Below are 21,827 nucleotides of genomic sequence, written 5' to 3'. Positions count from 1 at the left end.
GGGGAGGAATGTTGCCCCATTCTTATCTGTAGAGGATTCTAGCTGCTCAACAGACCTTCTTTACCGAGTTTTTCATTTCATAATGCATCAAATGTTTTCTGTTGGTGAAAGGTCTGGACTGCAGGCGGACAGTTCATCACCGGACTCTTTTGCGAAGCCATGGTATTGTGATAGATGCAGTATGTGGTTTAGCATTATCTTGCTGAAATATGCAAGGCCTTCCCTGAGAGAGATGTTGGATGGGAGCATATGTGGTTCTAAACCCTCTATATACTATTCAGTATTGATAGTGCCTTTCGAGATGTGTAAGCTGCCCATGCCATAGGCACTAATGCAACCCCACACCATAAAAGATGCAGGCTTTTGAATTGTACACTGATAATAAGCTGAACGGTCCTTCTCCTCTTGAGACTGCAGGGCACATCATCCGTGGTTCCCAAAAAGAATTTAACATTTTGATTCATCTGATCAAAGAACAGTTTTGAATATTGCCTCAGTCCATTTTATATGAATTTTGGCCCAGTAGTGCATTATTTTTCCCGCACGGTGAACGTCGTCCGAAAAAAAAATAAAGAACGCCAAAAATGCACTTTTTCAGTTACCCTGTCTTTCATAAAAAAAAACGCAATAAAAAGCGATCAAAAAGTTGTATGTATTCCAAATTGGTACTAATGGAAAATACAGGACATCCAGCAAAAAATGAGCCCTCGCTCAACCACGTCGACGGAAAAATAAAAAAGCTATTGCGCGCAGAAGATGCAGCAGAAAATAATTGAAAAAAATTAAATGTGTTTGAAAAAAAAAAACAGTAGCACAGTAAAAAAACCTATACAAGTTTGATATCGTAGCAATCGTACTGATCCATAGAATAAAGTTATCATGTTGTTTTTGTTGCAGTTTGTGCGCCGTAGAAACAAAACGCACTGAAAGATGGCGGAATGTCGTTTTTTTTTTCATTTTACTCCACTTAGAATTTTTTTAAAAGTTTTTCAGTATATTATATGGTACTTTAAATAGCATCACTGAAAACTACAACTCGTCCCGCAAAAAACCAAGCCCTCATACAGCGACGTTGATGGATAAATAAAGGAGTTATGATTTTTTTAAAGGGGGGAGGGAAAAACAAAAAGGGAAAAAAAAGGGGTTAAAAGGTATCGTAGCTACAGGCTTACTTGGTTTCTCTTACTATTACTTGGTTTCTCTTACTGAGAGCAATAACACATTGCATTATTACAGAATCATGACTGTTTTAATGAAGTGACACCTGAGAGCCTGTAGATCTTGAGCATCCAATATGGACCGTCAACCTTGTCCCTTGTGCACATGAATTTTTCCAGATTTTCTGAACATTTTGATGATATTATGTACTGTACAAGATGGGGCAGTCAAAGTCTTCACAATTTTACATTGAGGAACATTTTCTTTTAGACACAGCTTTTCACAGATTGTTGAACCTCTGCCCATCTTTACTTCTGAGAGACTCTGCCTCTCTAACATGCTCTTTTTATATATACATCTACATTTTGCACAGCATTCCAACTTTTTGGAATTGGGGTTGTACATCAAACTATGGTACAGTACCTAGAGCAGTCAATACATTTACAGTTGAACCAACAGGGGCTGCATCTGTATAAGCGTAGAGATAGAAGGGTGTTGAATCCTGAAGTCAGAACCCCAGACTGAGGGCCTATGCAGACAACCGTATGCGCAATTGCACACTCTTGAGCGCAAGGCATTTGCGCTGTGAACAAGGTAGATTTGTGCATCTATTGGCACGCAGTACTTTTGCACACATGTGTGCACAAAACACCCCCGCCCTGATTTTAAAGGCTATTCAACCTAATGAGGTCCAAATGTGTTCTGTTTTTTTACAGAATTGCGCATTTGCACACATATTCGCGCACCTCCCATGGACTGGGGGCCTTTGCTGTGCAATACGCAAAAAGATAGGGCAGGCTTTATTTTTTTGCATGTGCACATAAAAAACATTAATGAGAATGAACCCATTGACATCAATGGGTCCTATTCTTTGTGCATTGCGCACATATATCTTACACGCTCAAAAACAATTGTCTGATGAAGCTCTAAGAAAAGCCAGCAGAATTCTGACTGCCGCTCTGGATGTGAATAAAGTATCCTACACTCTGCAACTTGTTGTGAGTTACATCATTTCTTGTACAATAGTGTATTCAGGACTATCTTGATATTTGCTTTGCATTTTCTAGCACTTGGGTCTGGAAATGCATTGTGCTGAAGTGTGCGCAATTGCACATATGGTCATCTGAATAAACCCCTATAGCTATAGCTGATTTCTTGTGATTATTCAATGTACTGCACACTTCTACATGAAAGATGTGTTTGCTATATCAAACTATGGTGCAGTACTTGATCCAAACACTACACTTCCCGCAATCTAAGGCAACAGGGGCAATATCTTTAAAGCCATATTAACAAAGGTTGGCTACCGAGAGATCCTACAGACCAATGATCGAGTGAATGAGCGATTGATGAAAAAATGTTAATAATTTTATCTACGCGTGTAAACTGACTGCATTATAACGCAAATGACGTGTTCCAATTATTTCTGCCTCCTCTGGTGACAGTTTATCTCCCCTGAGAACTAAAAGGATCGGTATTAGAGATGAGCGAGCGTACTTGCTAAGGCATAGTGCCTTATGCGAGTACCTGCCCGCTCGTCTCAAAAGATGCCAGCGGGGAGAGCGGGGAGGAACGGGGGGGGGGGAGATCTCTCTCTCAGTCCCCCCCTTCCCCCCCCTCCCCGCTCCCCCCTGCTCACTCCCACATCTCGCCGCTCTCCCCCACCGGCACCCGAATCTCGCTCGAGTAGTTTGCCTTAGCGAGTACGCTCGCTTATCTCTAATCGGTATGTTAAAATCAGACTGACTCATCCTTCTTTCCTTGAAATCTGCCATTGAGGATGAATCAGGAGGTTCCATAGACATTTGTTGGTCTACTGGCCTCACCTAAATCGGCAGATGCTACTGCTGTTAATCTGATGTGTATAAGCAGAAGAAGAAGCCTGCAGAATTTTGATTGCAGCTCTTAGGCTTGTTCATATCAGCATTCAGAGGTTCCATTTTCCTGCTCTGCAGGAAAACGGCATGCCCTGGCCAGACAGATCTGTCATGACGGAACCAAATGGACCTCGTTGATTATAATGGGGTCTGCTTGATTTCCAGCCAGCAGTCCAGCATTTTGCTTGTATTGGCAGGACAAAATAGCACAGCTTGCTGCATTATTTTGCCCAGTTTTTTTGTGGAAATCATTGACAGAGGTTCCAAACTGAACCCCCGACAGTGATCTGAACGACACCATAGAAGAGATGGAGATTGATATATTGCAGTTTAGTAAATTGTTCTTTTTTGTCCATCAGTTTTTATACTTTTTGAATGCGTAGTATTAGAGGAAACAGTTTTTCCTCAGATGCAATCAGAGCAGATATAAAGTAGCCGTATCCTGCCAGTGGAGGATGAAATAGAATCTCAATGAGTACAATTCCAGCGATGACTTGCATATAGTCTGTACTAATGCTCAGTGCTGGGTGCATAATGCAGCATGATTTGTTTCTGCTTGCTTTCATTCTTTATTACTGATATAAAATATGAAACGGCTCCACATGTCTCAGTAATGCTGACAAACAATTCAGAGAGGAATCCTGCCAACAGATGAAACAGAATCATCCGACTGGTGCTATGACAGGCAGTAGTAATGGCTGCAGCTAGAGCCACGCAGTGTCACACAGTGCATCCAATGTAAAATGCATCGGTTTCTCTGTACAGTGTGACAAATATTAACAGAGTGTTCCAGGATTTTATTGTTGGGGCTTATCTTCAGGTTGGTCATCAATAGTTGATTGGCGGGGGTGATCCACTTGCGATTCCCATGGATCAGCTGGTCTTTAAGTGTTGATCAGCGAGGATCGGCCACTTGGGAACCCCGCTGATCAGCAGATATTGAGCCAGCTATCATTGCAGACAGAGCCAGAAGTAGGCAGTTCTATCTGTAGTGCAGCGGCCTGGTTTGGTAATGCAAGCAGAGCTACTCCTGCTATACCAACCCCGGCCATTGTACTATGGACAGAGTTGTCTACTTCCGGATCTGTTTACAATGACACAGGGCCCGGTGAACAGCTGATCAGTCGGGATCCCAAGTGGTTGACCCTCACTGATCAACAATTAACCGTTTCCAATCCACCGTCTGACCTCTGAAGACATTACGATTTAAGGCTGTACAGCTCCGATGCTCGAAGACATACGTCGGGGGTTCTCTTACTGTATATTGCCAGCCTCTCTGCTGTTGGAGCCTATCCAACATGTCACCTCATGCATTACTGGCTTTAGCCAGCATATAGCGCCATTGTATAACAGCAGAAAAAGAGTAAGCCCCCTAGGAAAACCAGAATACAAATTGGATTGGAAAGCGTTAAAGACCTATACTAATGATAGGTGATCAAAAATAAAGTTCTGAGCAATCCCTTTATCTTTTTTATTAGGGTCAGGTTTGCCTACAATCACTGGCAAAAATTATGGAATTACCACACTTAGAAGATGATCACCTGCTCTTAGGATTGTTATGAGTCCCAGTGATCAGACCGCTACCAGTCTGAAAGCTATCCCCCTATGCTTTGGATACAGAATACCGTTCAATTATGGCACAAGCCCTTTAACGCCATATGAGATTATGGAACCACTCACTGCTGAGAAAAAAATATTAAATCACCTTGTAATTTGCTTTTCTAAAACAACTACAACACAAGGCAATGATGCAAATTTGTCTGCCATTAGAAGGCGATGTTTACTGAGTTTATGAAGTTGTGGGTCTTGGCTAAAAGTACCTTTACACAGGCCGATAGTTGTCTGAATAATTACTCGAATGAGCGATTATGGGCGACTGTCAGCCTGTGAAGATACGGCACCCAACTAGGCATTGAGCAAGAAGCGGCTCAGTAGTCACTAGTCAGTCCATTTCAGCTCACTAGGCTACTACTGAGCAAGTTCTCACTCAGTGTAAAAAGGTATCGCCCAATCTTAGAAGGACCCCCTATTTACTCCGCATGGAGAGAGATCACGGCACGCTCTACCTCTATTCTCCGGCAGACTATTGCGCCTGTGTGAAAGCACAAGAGTGATAGTTGCAATGACGGTCTTTGGCTGCTTATGTGTCTGACAGTCGTCCTGTGTAAAGGTACCTTTATTGAAAGAAAACTTATCCCTCAGCAAGAGAGTCATTATTTGCAACAACGGAAAGGATTATAAACTTCCTTCAAAATGGAAATCCAGCATGGAGTGTAACACAAAAGGTTGGTGGTTCCCAACTGTGTGCGAGTATAAACATAACGGGAAGGTTCTGAAAGGGAATGTACGGGTAGACCAAGGAAAACATCATAGTGTCAGTATAGAAAACTGAAATTAATATGCCTCGGAAATAGAAAATGCTCAACAAAGCAAAAAAAAGAAATGGATGGAAACAGAAGTCAAATGTTTGTGACGTACTGTAACTGTAAAACAATCGCCTGAATGAAAGGGGAATTACATATAGAGAAGTCAGATGAGAACCAGCGCTAACACCCAAAGAGAAGAAAACAAGGGGACTAAAGAGAAGCATTTATGGGAGATGCATGATTGAATGGAATATTCACCAATGAATCACCAATCTGCATAGGCCAAGGAGATGATGAGGGAACATTCATCTCGTGCCATTCTAATAAGATATGTTAAGATGATGCCTGAAGAAACAGACACATCTTCCTACCCTTTTCTGTGATACGTGGTAAAGGACCAGCGGAGATGGCAATTATATAGTTACATAGTATGCTAAGCTGAAAAATATCAAATGTCCATTCAGTTCAGCCTGCCCCCCCCCCATCTTCTTTATCAAGGTACGCAAAAATAAAACCAGTGAGGCAGAAGCCAAAACAGCCAGTACACAAAATATACATATGCATTTTTGCCACTTTTCTCATTTCATTGATGGAGAGCAGGTTTCCTGAAAATTAATTAATTTCTTTAGTGCATCTTGTTACACAGCAAACTTTTTAGAGGGATTTTCTTGGATTACAGTTTATCTCTCATTATTGGAGATGAGCGAGCACGCTCGGCCAATGCAGTTACTTGAGCGAGCATCACTCTTCTCGAGTAACTGCATTCTCTCGTCTGAACAGGCTCGAGGGGGCGGCGGGGGTGACCGGGGGGTGGCGGTGGATAGCGGGGGAAGAGAGAGATCTCTCTCAGTCTCCCCCCCGCTACCCCCCCCCCCCCCCGCTGCCTCACCGAGCCTGCTCAGAGGAGAATGCAGTTACTCGAGAAGAGCGATGCTCGCTCGAGTAAATGCATTATCCGAGCAGGTTCGCTCATCTCTACTCATTATCCATTTAGTTGGGGCCAACTCTTGGACACTTTATGGATCAGCCCACTCCACGCAGTTCTGTTTTGTACTGCTTCTTGGATCACAATACAACTAACATAAGATTTTTGAGGGTCGGACATTCAACACCTCCACTGATCAGCTGTTTGAAGGGGGCAAATGCTGCAGTCTCTGTACAACTGCATGCTATGTATTTAGTAGTGGCTGTGCTTGGTATTCACTTGAATGGAGCAGAGCTGCAATACCCACTATAGACTATACTAAATGTATGGCGAAGGGTGTTCAGAAAAATGTAAACAATAAAGAGGTTGCAAAGCTCACTCCAGTCCCGCACCGCTTCAAACAGCTTATCGGCAGGGAAGATGAGTGTCGGCACCCACGAATCTGATATTGATGGTTTATCCTAATGTTGTAAATCCTTGAAAACCCCTTTAAAGCTTTTCTTTAAGGCATACGTACTCAAGCACATGGCCAACAAACAGTCTAGAATTTATTCAGATTAAAAATTTATGGTGAAACCTAAAAAATAGTTCCATGACAAGACACCACCCAACAAAGCTGATCTATCAGCCATTCTTTGAGAAAGTTGGAACAAGCTTGATGTAGAATATTGCTTATCGTTAGAGAAGTTGATGCCTAAGAGAATTCAGAAGCATCCTTGGGAAGAGACAACAAGGAAGATGAGGGGTGTAGTATATCAAAGATATTCTAGGAGAACAAGAATGATACAACAGATAGATAATGTTCTTCCCTGGTCTGGTTGTGCTAATGATGAGCACAACCACATAACCTCACATTGAGGTGGGTAATATAAACCCAGTGGTAGGGCTGCAAGTAGAGATGAGCGAACGTACTCAGTAAGGCCGATTTCGCAATCGAGCACCGCGATTTTCGAGTACTTCACTACTCGGGTGAAAAGTACTCGGGGGCGCTGTGGGTGAGCGGGGGGTTGCAGAGGGGAGTGGGGGAGGGGAGGGAGAGAGAGTGGGCTCCCCCCTGTTCCCCGCTGATACCCCCCGCTCCACCACACCACGCCCCACCCCCTGGCGACCCCGAGTACTTTTCACCCGAGTAGTGACGTACTCGAAAATCGCGGTGCTCGATTGCGAAATCGGCCTTACCGAGTACGTTCGCTCATCTCTAGCTGCAAGCCTTATTCTGGTCCTACTGGAGAAAGTCCTCTGGTCCTACTGGGGAAAGTGTTTTCCTTGGAACTGACACCGGGATGCCATAATGAACCATACAAAACATGATCATCAGTGGGTAAGCACTACTCAGGGGACATTGGCACATGTAATGCCAGGCTTTCTTCACAGAAAAACCACTTTTTTTCTCCAACACGGGTAACATAAGTAACTCGTTTTGACTTCCGAATGGGGTCTTCTTCAGGCAAAATCTAGTTTAATTTGTATGAGATAGGTTTCGTGAAGCCAGAATGATATGCATTTGTTTGGTGTCATATCCCTGATTTGTGCATTTGTTATGAAGTAAAAAAGCTGGGTTATCATCCTTTAAGTGTGGTGATTGCAGAATTTTTACCCCAAGCTGTATAGGTATGCCTCTGCCTCTGCTTATATATGGTTCTTGTGGAAGGATGTCTACTGAGGGGAAATGTACTTATGAAAACACTGGGCTATGTACATTCATATGGTAATTATGTGTATTTATGTTAATAAAGTGGGAATGAGGGCAGGATACTCAGGGAGGAACAAAAGCTAGTCTACAGAGGGAGCTATATGTGAGCAGAAATGACAACCCTTCACAGAATAATACTTAAGCAGTGGGTCAATGCAAAAATGAGACTTACCTTTTCCAGGGTGTGGCTAAATATATTTATGCTCTCAATATTAATATCAGACCCTAGACCAGGCCCCTAATATTAGGCACTTCTAAATGATACTGAATAACTTGTATGCATGTCGGATTATTGAAAAAAGGAAAAACACATTAGGCTGAGGGTGGATTTAACAGAAAAGGCATTATTTCCCATTGACGTGCTATAAATTCTCCTGGAAGAATGAGCTCATTGCCAGTATTCACCAACCTTTAATCAGCCTTTGTAATGTCATTGCAGCTAGCATTTCAGTGTAACCAGATCGTCAAGCAAACACAAAATAAATCTGAATACTTACCCTCCTTGCTCCCAGCTGTTGTTCAGCTGCAGGTTCTTCTGAAATGGGTCCTGACGCCCATTCTATGAAAAACAGTGTATCATTGCTTATTACATTCACTTTAAGTTCTAAGTAGTTAAAAAGAATAGAAAACCTGTGATATGTCTGGAGGAAGAGAAATTATTACAGAGGGCTGTATGACAGTGTGGGGAGATAAGTAGAGATGTTGATCATCTCACCAACTCCCATGTCCTAGCATGATGCACCTTCTGTTCTGCTTTCCATCCAAATCATCTGTTCCCTCATGCCCATAGTTCAATGGTACTTTGTGTAGTATATCTACACTGGAAGTATGGGTTGGGCTGCCTCTGCTAGAGGTAATGCCCAGGTCACGCCCAAAAGCCTCCCATTGGCTCCAGCACACACACCTTCTGGTGGGCATGCTCCACTAGTAGCCTATATTAATGTCAGCTTCCTATGGTTTTGGGGCTAACACCCCGATATTCCTGCCTGGCGCTGATGGTTGTGTTACAAGAGGCCCTTCTCTGATGCTTCTCCTCCTGCCTGGCCAGCGGCTCTTCCTCCTCCCTTTGCCATCTGTGATTGATAACTCCCAGCTAGCATTGAGGACGCTTACTGGCCTCACTGCTAGCTGGGAGTTATCAAATCACAGATGGCGGAATGAGGAGGGAGAGCACCTGCTGGCCAGGCAGGAGGAGAGGCATGGCAGAAGGGCCTTTTGTAACACAACCACCGTAGGTGCCTGCAAGGAGGATTATCGGGAAGGCGAGGAAATGGGTGGTGGCATCATCCTTAATGCAGCGGCGGCTTTGTTAGGGAAGAAAGGGAACCACAGGACTCCATGCGGGATGCAGCTGCTACTGCTGCCACCAGCCAGTGAAGGGCAGGATGGACGAACAGGGAGAAAGTGCCAGGCTGAGTGAGCTCCGGAGGCTCCGCTACTTCTTAGCTCTGATGGTAGAATAACTTGCTTGCTCTTTATGGTGCAGAAAAGCACAGGAACTCTATAGCTTGATCATTGATCCGATAGGGCACTGCTGCATCTTATTTATCGGTCTTTGCTTGGAGTTTGGGCGGCACAACACATTGTCTGTATGCAAACGTGTGCCATCAATTGGATATCATGTTCTAAGCTCTCATTTATTACCGGCAACAAGAGTTGACTGCATACAAAAATCTCAGTCTTGGCCCAACACCATTACTGCCGATAGCAACAAGAAAATGGTCCAGCGATGTCTACCAGATATGTGTTGACCATGCTCCATATGTTGCTGTTTCTTGGCAGGCAGTAACAAAACTAAGGTGTAATTGCCCTCTTCCTAGTCATTATTGTTGCCTACAGACTGGCTACAGTCTTAGCCATGAAGCTCCAATGTAGAGACTTGAGGTTAACAAGGACCCTTGGATATTTGAAATCTCCATCTTCCAAACAAATGCCTTTCCTACATTCTTCTACTGGAATATGTTCCTATTTTTGGGTGGGATAGGAAAAAAGACCTAAAAATGTTTCATAGAATTTCCAGCTTCTGGATGCAATTCTCAAACTGTAATCAATAATTGATAAAAGCCTTGGTAAACAATAAATTTGTACTTTAGTAAGAGCATAGCCAAGCCCAATTATTTCAATGGAGTAAAAGCTGTGAAGAACATAGAGTAAGGCTGAAGTCTGAGATATTTGTTGATAGTCGTGTTCTTTTTATGTCCTTATTGCTTGTACTGGAAGGCTTGCAGTGTATAAGAGAGCCAGTCATCATTAAGATTTTCAGTGGGTGTTTGGGTTTGAGACAAAAGCGACCACCGTGGCTGCCATATAGGGAATAATAGTTTGATATGACTAGTGAAAATCATTATAGACTACAGCTATTATGGGGTTACAATTCAAGGTATCTTCCACTTTCGCTGCTTGTAGGGCATGCTTCATTGGAGGCTGGGAGTATTAACTGACATTTGTGGTTCCATCCAAACCGTCGCCTCTAAGCCTGATACATAACATTGATAGCTTCCTAGTTGCATGACATATCTCCCATTTCAGAAAAGAAGATGGTAAGAAACTTTCCATCTTTATAATTTAGGAGAGAAAAGAGAGCCGCCTCAGAGACTCCCAGGCTGTGGAAAAGGTATGCTCGTCCTACATTGTGGACTATCCTGAGAGACCAACTCCCAGCTTCCCATTGCGCTTCACAAGGGCTGAAATATGAGCTGTGGTGAGTCCCATTGTCCACCTCAGAGGGGAGATAGTCCATACTACATATGTATGTTCATTCATCTTTCTTTACTTTCAACTGTAAAACCAGCTTCTCTATGTCTTCTACTTTAGCTTCAGACTAGTTTATTTGCTTCTGCATACAGACTTATTGAGATTTCTTGAGATGAACATTCTAGATGACCAATTTCCTCACTTGATGTCTATTTCATCTTTTCCTTTGCACTTTTGTTTATCTTGTCCTTGAATTACAGATGTCTATATAGCGTTTGACCTAAAAAATTTCATCTGGTTGTCTGGTTTGGACAACATCTGAGATCGTAGGAAGCAATATTGACTGCAGTTTGTGTAGTAGAACTATAACACTCATACATGTTTTTCGGAAGCACCTATGTAATGAAATATTATATAACAAGATACTTATTGGATGTCTATTGCACATAGTTGCTCAGGTCAGAGAGCTGCTCCGCTTTATCTTGTAGCCTGGGGTATCAATACAAGAGCTGAAGATACTCTACTAGTAAAGATGCTTGAAAATTGGTATTTGGGAAAAGCTTGCCAAAGCCACTTTGTTGTATAGGTTAAGAACAGGCCTAGTAAGCGCCTTCTCATCAGCTGCCACCTGCTATAGTCACAGGGGTGGGGTGTTCAATTAATATTGTTCTGAAGGACAAGTCAACTCTTTAAGAGCAAAATGAGCAAGTTGTATAAAAACATTCGCATTAGCTGTTCGAAGAAACATCCTGCACAATTTTTTTTCAGTCCCAATTTATACTCATTAAAGTCTAATTAGTGAATACGCAATTTTGTAATATTAAATGGTAGTTCTGTAATATCCAATGGTAATATAAAGCCCATTGCACTAGTGTTGAGTGAACTTTACAAAAGTTCAGTTCCGCTGGTCCCAAGAATTTCAGCCAAAAGTCTATGTTAGTTCGAACCAAACTAGAACTTTACCAATCCCCTTAAAACTGTTGTATAACACTTTCAAAGAGTTAGAAAAGCCCTGTATAACACTCTTAGGTCACCTAGGAGTATATCTAAGTGCCTTTGAGCTGTTTTAAGGCAAAGTTAATGAAGTAGAAGAAGAAGGAAAGGAAGAAGAAGAGGAAGGAGGAAGGAGAAGAAAAAGAAGAAAGGGGAAAGGGAAGAAAGAAGAAAAGGAAGTGAGGAAGAAAGAGGAATAGGAAAAGGAAGAAGGAATAGCAAGAGGAAGAAGGAAAAGAAAGTGGAAGAAAAGTAAGGCCACTGTTACGGACACACGTGTGTGCACAAAACGCCGTGTCCAAAATATCGGCGCTTTACCGCAATTTCACACAGCATTTTCAAGCACATGTTACAGCGCTTAACATTGTGATGGGTGATGAGGTGCGGTAAAAGGTGTTAAAACACGTGAAAATAGAGCAGTGTTAGAAACACCGCATTCGAGCGCTGGTCTGCAAAGCCCCATCGAAATTAATGGGAGCGTTGTACTGCGGTTAGCGTTTGAAACGCCGCACTAATCGTAGTAAAGAGCAGGCTGTGTGTGAGCAGCCTAAGACATTTTCTTCTTCTTCATTCTCTTCTTCTTCCTCTTCTAGTGGGGTCAGCCAAGACGAACTGTCTGAAGTTTGGGTTTTCACCTAACCAAACTTTTAGCAAAATTTGACCCAATACATGGTTCTTCTGTTTCAGTTTGCTCAATACTACACATCATGATGTGCAATGGTGCTTATGTGCCCATCTCCCTCCTCCATATACATTATTATACATGTTTGCCCAGGCTGATTGTGCATATTAATGGTAAGAATTAGCTGATAATAACTTTCAGCCAGCAGTTATCTATAGTATAGGGATAGTTTTAGACTTGAGGCTCAGTGTTTTAGGTAGTTTGGGCTACAAAATGTAAACCACTGATAGGCAAGAAAAGTGGTGACTATCTTTTAGTAAGTTGTAAATTCAATGAACTTACCAAGTATCTTACTTGTTTATTACTTATATGGGATAAAGCTGGAAATTTCGATAAAGTCAAGTTTGTTAATGTATTACCTCAATTATATATACAAGCACTGAAAATTTAGTAATATGTTAGTATGTAGCATACATGGATACCAATCCGGTCATAAAATCAATACCTTCAGTGTAGGACCATTCTACTGAAGGTCTGAGCACCCAACGGTACCTGGTTCAGTAATTGCTGGTGAGAGATCTTCTTGTCTTCAAACACTTTTGTGTTGTTGGCACCATTAGCACAGCGGTGGTCTGCTGTGGAAGAAAGAAAGGCTGATCAGTCACTTAGATATGAGGGATGTTGGTAATGTAGAATACGTCTGATCATCAAAAGCACTTTATGCCCTCAGTCATAGGCTAATTATCATGGAAATGAAAATTGTCCTGTGCATGACCAATTTAATTGCCAATGTATAATTAGGAGGAATGTTATGAAGCTACAATAGTTCTTCAGTTAGTCAGATAGATATTAACTGGCTTTTGACTGACTGATCTAATATTGACTAATTGATATATTGTTTACTGAATGAATGATGGAGATATATATATATTGATTAACTAGTTGTTGTTTCACATGGCCATAGGCGTTTTTACGTGCACCCACCCAACGCCACAGAAACGCGTGAATGGGCACACAAATCTAACGTTTGTGCACCCACTCAGATGGCACGGCCCCGGCACATATACGCCAAGGCCACAATGCCTTTGCCTCCCCTTCCCTCGCCCTTGCTGGATCACCTCCTCTCTCCTTCAATCCGGCTGTTTGCAATGGGAGTGAGCGGGATGGGTGCCCCTTGTCAGCAGCCAGCAATGGGGGGGGGGGGCTTAGTTCCGCCTCGCTCCCTCCCATTGAAAACAGCCAGAGAGGAGGAGAGAAGGGGAAAGGAGTTTAGCAGTCACGTTGCTAAACTCCCTCCTACCTCCATTCTCTGGCCGCTGTCATTGACTCCCATAGGAGCCCATGCAGCGGCCGACGTATTCCGGCCAGAAAGATAGTTCCAGGACTTTTTTTCGGCCTGGTGCTATATTGGCCCAGCTGGCCCATTTTACGCCGCGGGAATACAGCCATGTGATCTGATTTATTGGAATCCAATGAATCAGATCATAGCGTATATCGACTGGCCGTGAAAACGGCGGCCGATATACGCTCGTGTGAAAGAGCCCTAATTTTTAGCTTAACTTCTTCACACTAGAAGACATAATAATACATTTCAGCTTACATGCCCTCCATGTGAGTCGTCGTGCTATTACAACGTATTGATGGCACAGGTTTAGGAGTTGTTTGTGCCATCATTTGCAGATGCCAGCTATATTATACATCTACCACCTTGCATAAATGTCCAAGATTGGAGATAACCTCTTAGATGCCACAGTCAATGGTGACTTCGGCATCTAAGTGGTTAACATAGGGATGGAACTCCCTGTCAGCCCATCTGCCCCTGTGATGCAATTGTAGGGGGTTGATGGATTGCCATGGCCGCTGAAGGCCTAACAGTGCCCTCCACGCCTGCTAAGCCTGTCAAATTTACTGTAACAAGAGCTAATACACTGTAATACATATGTACTGCAGAGCATTAAGTCAGCAATCAGAAGACCACATGTTCAAGTCACAGACTAGGACACAGAAAAAAAATTGAAGAAAGGTACATTCCAGGTACAAAAAGATTCATTTTTTTCACTTAGTAGCACCTTTTTTGAAAAATAAATAAGATACATAATTGGTATTGCCACATCTGTAACAACCCATACATTAAAATGAAGGCATTATTTTCTCTCATAATGAACATTGTAAGAAAGAATTTTAAAAAGTCACATTTTTAAAATGTTACCTTCCAAAATGCAATAACAACTGATCAAAAATGTAAAGCTTAACCCCAAATATCACAGGTGTTTTTATTGTGCAAAAGTAGAATAACCTAAAAATCTATAATTTGGGTATTTTTGTAATCATAACAACCCACAGTTCTAGTTATCATGTCTTTTATACCACATGACTAAGAGTGTAAAAATGAAAGAAAACCTTAAAAAAACAATGGCGGAATTGCTATTTTTTCAACTTGTCCCACCTAAAAAAGTAATGAGTAATTTTCATTATACCCCAAAATGGTGCCATTTGAAAATACAGCTTTGCCCACAAAAAAACAAGCCGGCATACAGCTGTGCTGGGCAAGAAACTAAATTTGGGGCTTTAAAATAAATAAATAAATTGCTAAGTAATTGAGCACCAAACGAGGCCGCGTCCTGAAGGGGTTAAATGTGTTAATGGTGACTAGATGATATTTATAAAACAAGAAGAATAACGTGAGGATGATACTTATGTCATTTATTATATACACCAATGTACATGGAGGTATAACTAGCATTAACTAGACATGTCTGTTTTATCGCTGAATGATAATATGCTGCCCCTCCGCAAAGTTTTTAGAAGAGTGGTCTACAACCTGTAGCCCCTCAACTGTTATGAAATGTACCTTTCCGCATGCCCTGGCAGATGCAAAAAGGGAACCACTGCTCCGAAACATCACATCCCAATATCTTATCTAAGAGGTGTAAAGGGGTCAGCCAGTTAGAATACAACTCGGTCCCAGACTGTTAAAATAAGAAAAGCAGATATACTTACCCGTCCTCAGCTCCAGCGATCCAGCGCTGCAGCGCCACTTTCGTCCTTGTCTCTGCTGACAGTTCAAGGCCGTTGACAGCTGTCTGCCTATCAGAGGCCATAGCTTCACCGCACGCTCCCCTGGCATCACTACTCACATCCTGGGCGCCATGATACTGGGCGTTCAGAACAGCGAGAGCTCATTCACAAAAGGGGCGTAAACATGCTATCTGAATCCCTGCTGATTTGCATTGGAGCATACAGACCTTTTTTTATATATGTGGGGAAAAAAAACACACATATTTTATCTTGGTCCGTTTTACGGATCAAAATAGACCATTACAGTGAATTAGCTTGCGTAAATATGCTGTGAGTATACATGGTATAGGCGTTTCAGTACATGTTTATGCTGGAAATCAATGGGGCCTTTTGGGGCGTGTGAAAAACACAATGCCCACATGTGCAAAAAAAAAAAAGGCAACATGAATACCCAGTGTTTCAATCTGTGAATACGCTGCAAACCAAAATCTGCATACACCCCTGTGAATGATCCTTGATGCTTCGGCTTCTGATTGGCAGGCAGTGGTTGCTCGACAACAGCGAGGCTGCGGCGCTGAGGAGGGTAAGTACATTTGCTGTTCTTATTTTAGCAGTCTGCATCCATTTTTGAAAAGTTGTGTTCTAAGCAGACAATCCCTTTAACCCTTTCCAATCCAAATTGTATCCTGCTTTTTCCTAGGGGGCTTACTCTTTTTCTGCCGTTATACAATGGCGCTATATGCTGGCTAAAGCTGGTACTGCATGAGGTGACACATTGGATAGGCTCCAACAGCAGAGAGGCTGGCAATATACAGTAAGAGAACCCCGACTGATGTCTTACAACATCGGAGCTGTACAGCCTTAAATCATAATGTCTTCAGAGGTCAGACAGTGGAGTGGAAAGGGTTAAACCTATTAGTCCTTTGAGGTGTGTTCACACGTAGCTGATTTGGTGCAGATTTTGCCTTAGATTTTAGTGCAAATCTGCAGCAGATTTCACCCCTTCAATTTGATTTCAACTGAAAGCGTTAAACTTGCATGAACATATCGAGGCGTCTGATTTTTGTAGCCACTCCTGTCCCATTTCATAATCTAGTTATCCATCTATTAACCCTCTCCGGCTCTCCTAAATCAGTTTTACCGTGTGAAGCTAGTTATTACTAGAGAGATGTTTCAGCACCACGGACAGAGGTCATAGACGGGGCTCTTCGGGATTGACATGAGTGTAGTCTTGCCATTTGGTGAATAAGATCTGATGTGGCACATAGAATTAGGGTTTAAATACATGGGCGTGTTTTCGTCCCGTTAGGTGACTGTGATTATCAAAAACGAAACCATTGATTTCAGTGGTTTCGTTTTCACTATCAGGCTGCGCTATTTTTGCATCTAAAAACCGGAAATGTGACGGAATGGAAGCAAATAGAAACCTTTCCGTTTTTCTTTAACCTAATTGAAAGCATAGGGGAGAACCGGATACATTTTTTTCAGTTTCTCTCCTCCAAAAATGAACTGAGCCCTAACACAGGTGTGAAAGCTGCCTTATCCTGAGTTACAGTGTATTGTAATCTAGAGCTGCATTTACAATTCTGCCAGCTTCAGAGCCTTAATTTCTTAACGTTCCTTGCAGACGGCACAGAGAATTCCACACTAGGACCCTGTACTGCAATATGATGTATGCAAACCTAACTATCCTCTGCATTATATGAGCTCATCTAAGTCAATTATCTTCCTGTCAACAATCTTGATGACTGTTTCAATAGTAAGAAGCAGAATGGGGAATGCAGCTCTGGGCTATAATATTGGCTGTAACACAAGAGCATTACAAGATCAGCAATGCAATTTATCTACAAAGTTCAACTTCGTGTTAGATTTGTAGACTAATTCTGTAAGAAAATGTTTTATACAGAGCTTGCATTGTAAATAGGAGCAGATGAGAAGTACAGGGAGACCTCTGACTACTGCAGAACAGGGAAGCAACAGAGATAACATATGAATGCCTTAGGTATGTTTTCTGGAAATGCTGTATAGCTAAGGCCTCATGCACACGGCAGGTCTAGATTCCGGCAGAATCAGCCGCGGATTCCGCGCGGATTGTATTTTCCAAGTGGACATGAGTAGAGATGAGCAAGCGTACTCGGAAAAGCACTACTCGCTCGAGTAATTTGCTTTATCCGAGTATCGCTGTGCTCGTCCCTGAAGATTCGGGTGCCGGCACGGAGCGGGGAGCTGCAGGGGAGAGCGGGGAGGAACGGAGGTAAGATCTTTCTCTCCCTCTCTCCCGTCCGCTCTCCCCTGCTCCCCGCTGCGACTCACCTGTCAGCCGCAGCGGCACCCGAATCTTCAGGGACGAGCACAGCGATACTCGGATAAAGCACATTACTCGAGCGAGTAGTGCTTTTCAAAGTACGCTCGCTCATCTCTAGACATGAGGCCTAAGTCCTTTTCTATGTCAGCGTTACCCAGCAATTTCCCAATTAGTGTGTAAACTTAGAAAAACATCAGCTATTGGAGAAATATCCACTGGTGGAGAAAAGTGAGACTGTGCATATTTAAGTATATGGACATAGTAGCTGAAGATGGGTTTTTAGCTAGCACAGCAGGACGTTAATATTATGCAAAATCTCTCTAATGTTACCATTTAGCATTGTCCGCTGAATAGATACAGCTTGCCAATATGATGGGTTTTATCTTTAGAATAGAAAGTGCAGCAAGCTAAAAGCCGGGAAGAGACCATCTATTACATAATGCAAACTGATGATGTGCAAGGTTAATTCATCCAAATGATCGATATCTGTCCTGATCAATAGAACATTATTTGATAATTTATTCATAGTTAATGGTTCCTGTAAACAACTTTAAAAATAACAAAGCTATATTGCTGTTCTGGAAGATTTCCCACTGAGAGGGATGTGACTTTACTGGGTCCTGTATGCTGAGCAGGACTTTTAAGGAAGGAATATCATTTATTTCCAAACTGCATGTCTTACTATATTGTATAGTGTAGTCGTTCTTGTTCAGAATGAGCCTCCATTCAAATAAGTTAAACCCTAAAATGAGCTTGTATGTCCTGGGTTCATGTGGGCATTCCTAACTTAATGTGACCTTCTGGTCCTGGAACAAAATTATGTCCAGGGACAGGAGAAGACAGTTAAGTCCCATTTATACGCTACGATTATTACTCAAAAATCGGTCAAACGACCGCAAATGAGTGATAATTGTTGTGTGTAAAGGCTGGCATTGTGCACTTTTCGGCTGAACGATGATTATAAGGTGAGCTTAAAATCCATAGTTCAGCTGCAGAGAGATAACACAGATGTGCATGCTGTGTTCTCAGCGGGTGGCGGGAGATTACATTGTATTCTGCTGACAGCCCATGTGAGAACAATGCAGCTGTGTGCAGAGCGCAGCCCACATGCTGGGCTCTGCAAACAGCTCCCAGAGACACTTTAACATGCAAATGAAGCTGATTACCTGCTAATGGACATTAGATTGTCTTTGTATGTAAATGGGCCTTTATATTACCTAGCATCCATCCTCTGGGCCTTTATTGCTTAGATCTGCTGGTTCCTGGGTCACATTCCTGGTCTTGCAATCTGCTAACTATATAATGCATTTTTTTGCTTTGCAAGTGTGTTAGATTATTGATGCACTACACTTGCTTTCTGATTGGCTAGGGCTATTTACATGACTATTGTTGGCCAATCAGAGAGCAGCATGTTTTATTTTAAGGGGTTTAGGGTGGCGGGACACTTTCTGAAACCCCTGTTTTGAGCACCAAAAGAGCTTGCTCCAACCCTGGTTCTTTATATCGATCTCACTGTGTCCAGGTTTCTTCAATAAGGTGATGATGTACTGTGCCAGATCTTACATGCTTGCTCAGTTTTCATCTTTTGTAGAAGACTGAGATGGCCTAGCCCTAAGGACAGTTACCCTACCCCTGCTATTGTGGTTATGTCTATGGAGAGATGCAGCCCTATGCAGGCCTGAGTTGGGGTTCTTTCTCTCTATAGCCCTTTACGTACTATCTTTATGCTATACAGGGTGTATCAAAAAGACGGACCCAGCACTATATCTTAATACTGGTGTCTTATATTGAAATAACAATAGCGTACTGGAACAGGAAGCCATGGATGTGCTACATCATGGTATGGTGTACAGGCCTCTTGGGGCCCCGGAACATGGATTTCAATTGTGTGTTGTGGCCCCTATAAGAGATAAAGAGTAAGGCCCAATTGCAGAGTTGAAGAGTAGCATGTGAGAAGCAGAAATTCACTTTCCCGTAGGTCTGCTGCTATGACTGAAGTGAGGAAAGCGTACTCCAAGTGGCCTCCTTCTGCTATGATACATGCATGAGCCATTTGACAGTGCAGTCCAGAGCTGATACTATCATTGCAGGACTGTGTTAGTGAACGGTGACGCACTGATTAAGTGTGGATGCAATGTAAATTACTAGTAAGAACATGACCCAGGCAGACAATGCTAATTTCAGTTTGAACATGTGATTGGAATTTGGCGCAATTGCCTTGTGGAACTTATATTCATTCCAGGGACTCCTAATGCAGATCGGTACCTGAATTTCCTGCGGGTGACAGTGGATGACTTCCTAGATGATCTAGCCCTATCATAGCAGGAGGAAGGCACATCAAGTACACCGTACCATCGTATAGCGCATCCATGCCTTCCTATTCAAGTACACTATTGCTATGTCAATATAGGACATCAGTATTGAGACATAGCGCTGGATCCGTCTTTTTGCCTATACTCTGTATACAACCTTCAATCTGTAAACCCCTGGAAATAAAATATTCATACATAGGTAATGTCAGTTTTCTTCCTGTATTACTTTGCTACAGTGTAGCAAGCTATCAAAATAACTGGGTGTCAATGATGTATCTGCTCTGCTAGTGCTAAACAATTTATGGGATGTTTGAGAAAGACATCTTCATATACCTTGCAGCCACAAGTGGGTTACTCAGGCTAGTTTCTATGGCAATGATGATAATAATGATGGCTTTGTAAAAATCTACATGCTTCAGCTGCTCCTTAGTTGTGTAACGCTGTGCAGAACTATGAAGAAATACAACCGCAGTGTAAAAGTTTGTTTTTTATTAGCTGCTGCTATTGCTAACATAGAGATAGGAAGTAGCATACACTAATTTGAAGGAAGAGATTGGCAGCTGGCATAGAACAGGGAAATAAGTGAAAAAAATGAAAGATTAGATGTTCCAAAAATGAGGCAGTGACACTTAATGCATACCAGTGACACAATAGCACTTGTTCCCTAAAAATAACACAATGACACTTGGTTCATATACAATTACACTTGATCTGCAACAGTTGTGTCCTAAAACAATGACACACTGATACAAGTCATAATGGTACTTGTCCAAAAACAATGGGACAATGACACTTCGGGAGTCTTGTCTCACAGTGATAGCAGAATAAAGGTGCCCATAGAAAGTAGGCAAAAGTTGATGGGGAATTTCACCAAAAATCTAATATCGAACAATTATTTTAGCAGATCATTGATGCCCCGCCGTCATTTGGAAAAGAGTTGGGCACATTTTATTATTGTCCAATAGTTGGATAGAAGATCTTTCATTAGAACAAAAGAGCTTTCATTCATTCTTCTAACCCCTTCCCACTGCAGCCCTTTTTGATTTTGCCATTTTTATCTGCCCACTTTCAAAAAAATCATAACTTTTTCCGGGTGACATGAGGGCTTGTATTATGCAGGATGAGTTGTATTTTTTGCTGGTACCATTTACTATATACCGTAATATATTTGTAAACTTTAAAGAATGTTTTGAAAAATAGAAAAAAAACACATTTTTGCCATTTGGTGGGGGTTTGTTTTTAAGGCATGCACGATGAAGTGAAAATGACATGATATCTTTATTCTGTGGGTCAGTACGATTATGTCATTACCAAATTTATATAGTTTTTTTTATATATACCGGTATTACTGCTTAAAAAAATAAAACCTTTTTTTTTTTAAATTTATAGTTTTCTGTAGCTGTATGTGACCCGCATAGCTTTTACATTTTTTCGGCAATGGGGTATTTGCTGTAGTTTTTATTGATACTATTTTGGGATACATGTGACTTTTTGATAACTTTTGATTCAAATTTTTCTTGGAGCTTGGGAGATCAAAAAAAAACTCAATTCCTGCATTGTGTATATTTTTTTGAGATGTGTTCACCATTAGCAATTAAAAATTTTGATATTTTAATAATTTGAACATTTACGGATGCAGCAATAACACTCTTTAATTTTCTGTTCTCATTTTTTAATGTGACGACTGGACAAAGGTTTCTTTTTAACTTTTTAGTAATTTTTATAATAATTAAAAAGCTTTATTCTACTTTTTCCACATCTTTTTATAGTGCTCCTGCTCACGGGCGGATATGACTTATGGAATCCGCGGCCGGCAGCTGTGTCCGGGTTCCGCAGCAAATACTGCCTATAGCCTCCTATGGAG

At 41.9% G+C, this 21,827-nt stretch overlaps 1 protein-coding gene across 3 annotated transcripts in view; it reads left to right on the top strand.

Annotated features, from left to right (window-relative positions):
- The window catches only part of PPP2R2C (protein phosphatase 2 regulatory subunit Bgamma), a 158,104-nt gene that overhangs the window by 30,718 nt on the left and 105,559 nt on the right, over positions 1 to 21,827 (top strand). The window contains exon 1 of one of the 3 annotated variants that reach the window (XM_066573312.1): positions 10,627 to 10,720. The exons of the other annotated variants lie outside the window; for them this stretch is intronic. Within the exon in view, the coding sequence (XP_066429409.1) occupies positions 10,711 to 10,720 (10 nt within the window). The 5' untranslated portion in view covers positions 10,627 to 10,710. Of the gene's footprint in view, positions 1 to 10,626; positions 10,721 to 21,827 lie in introns of those variants that run through there. 3 annotated transcript variants of the gene reach the window in all.

Source organism: Eleutherodactylus coqui, chromosome 7 (assembly GCF_035609145.1).
Source record: "Eleutherodactylus coqui strain aEleCoq1 chromosome 7, aEleCoq1.hap1, whole genome shotgun sequence".
Lineage (NCBI taxonomy): Eukaryota > Metazoa > Chordata > Amphibia > Anura > Eleutherodactylidae > Eleutherodactylus > Eleutherodactylus coqui.
This window is presented reverse-complemented; position numbering and strand designations above follow the sequence as displayed.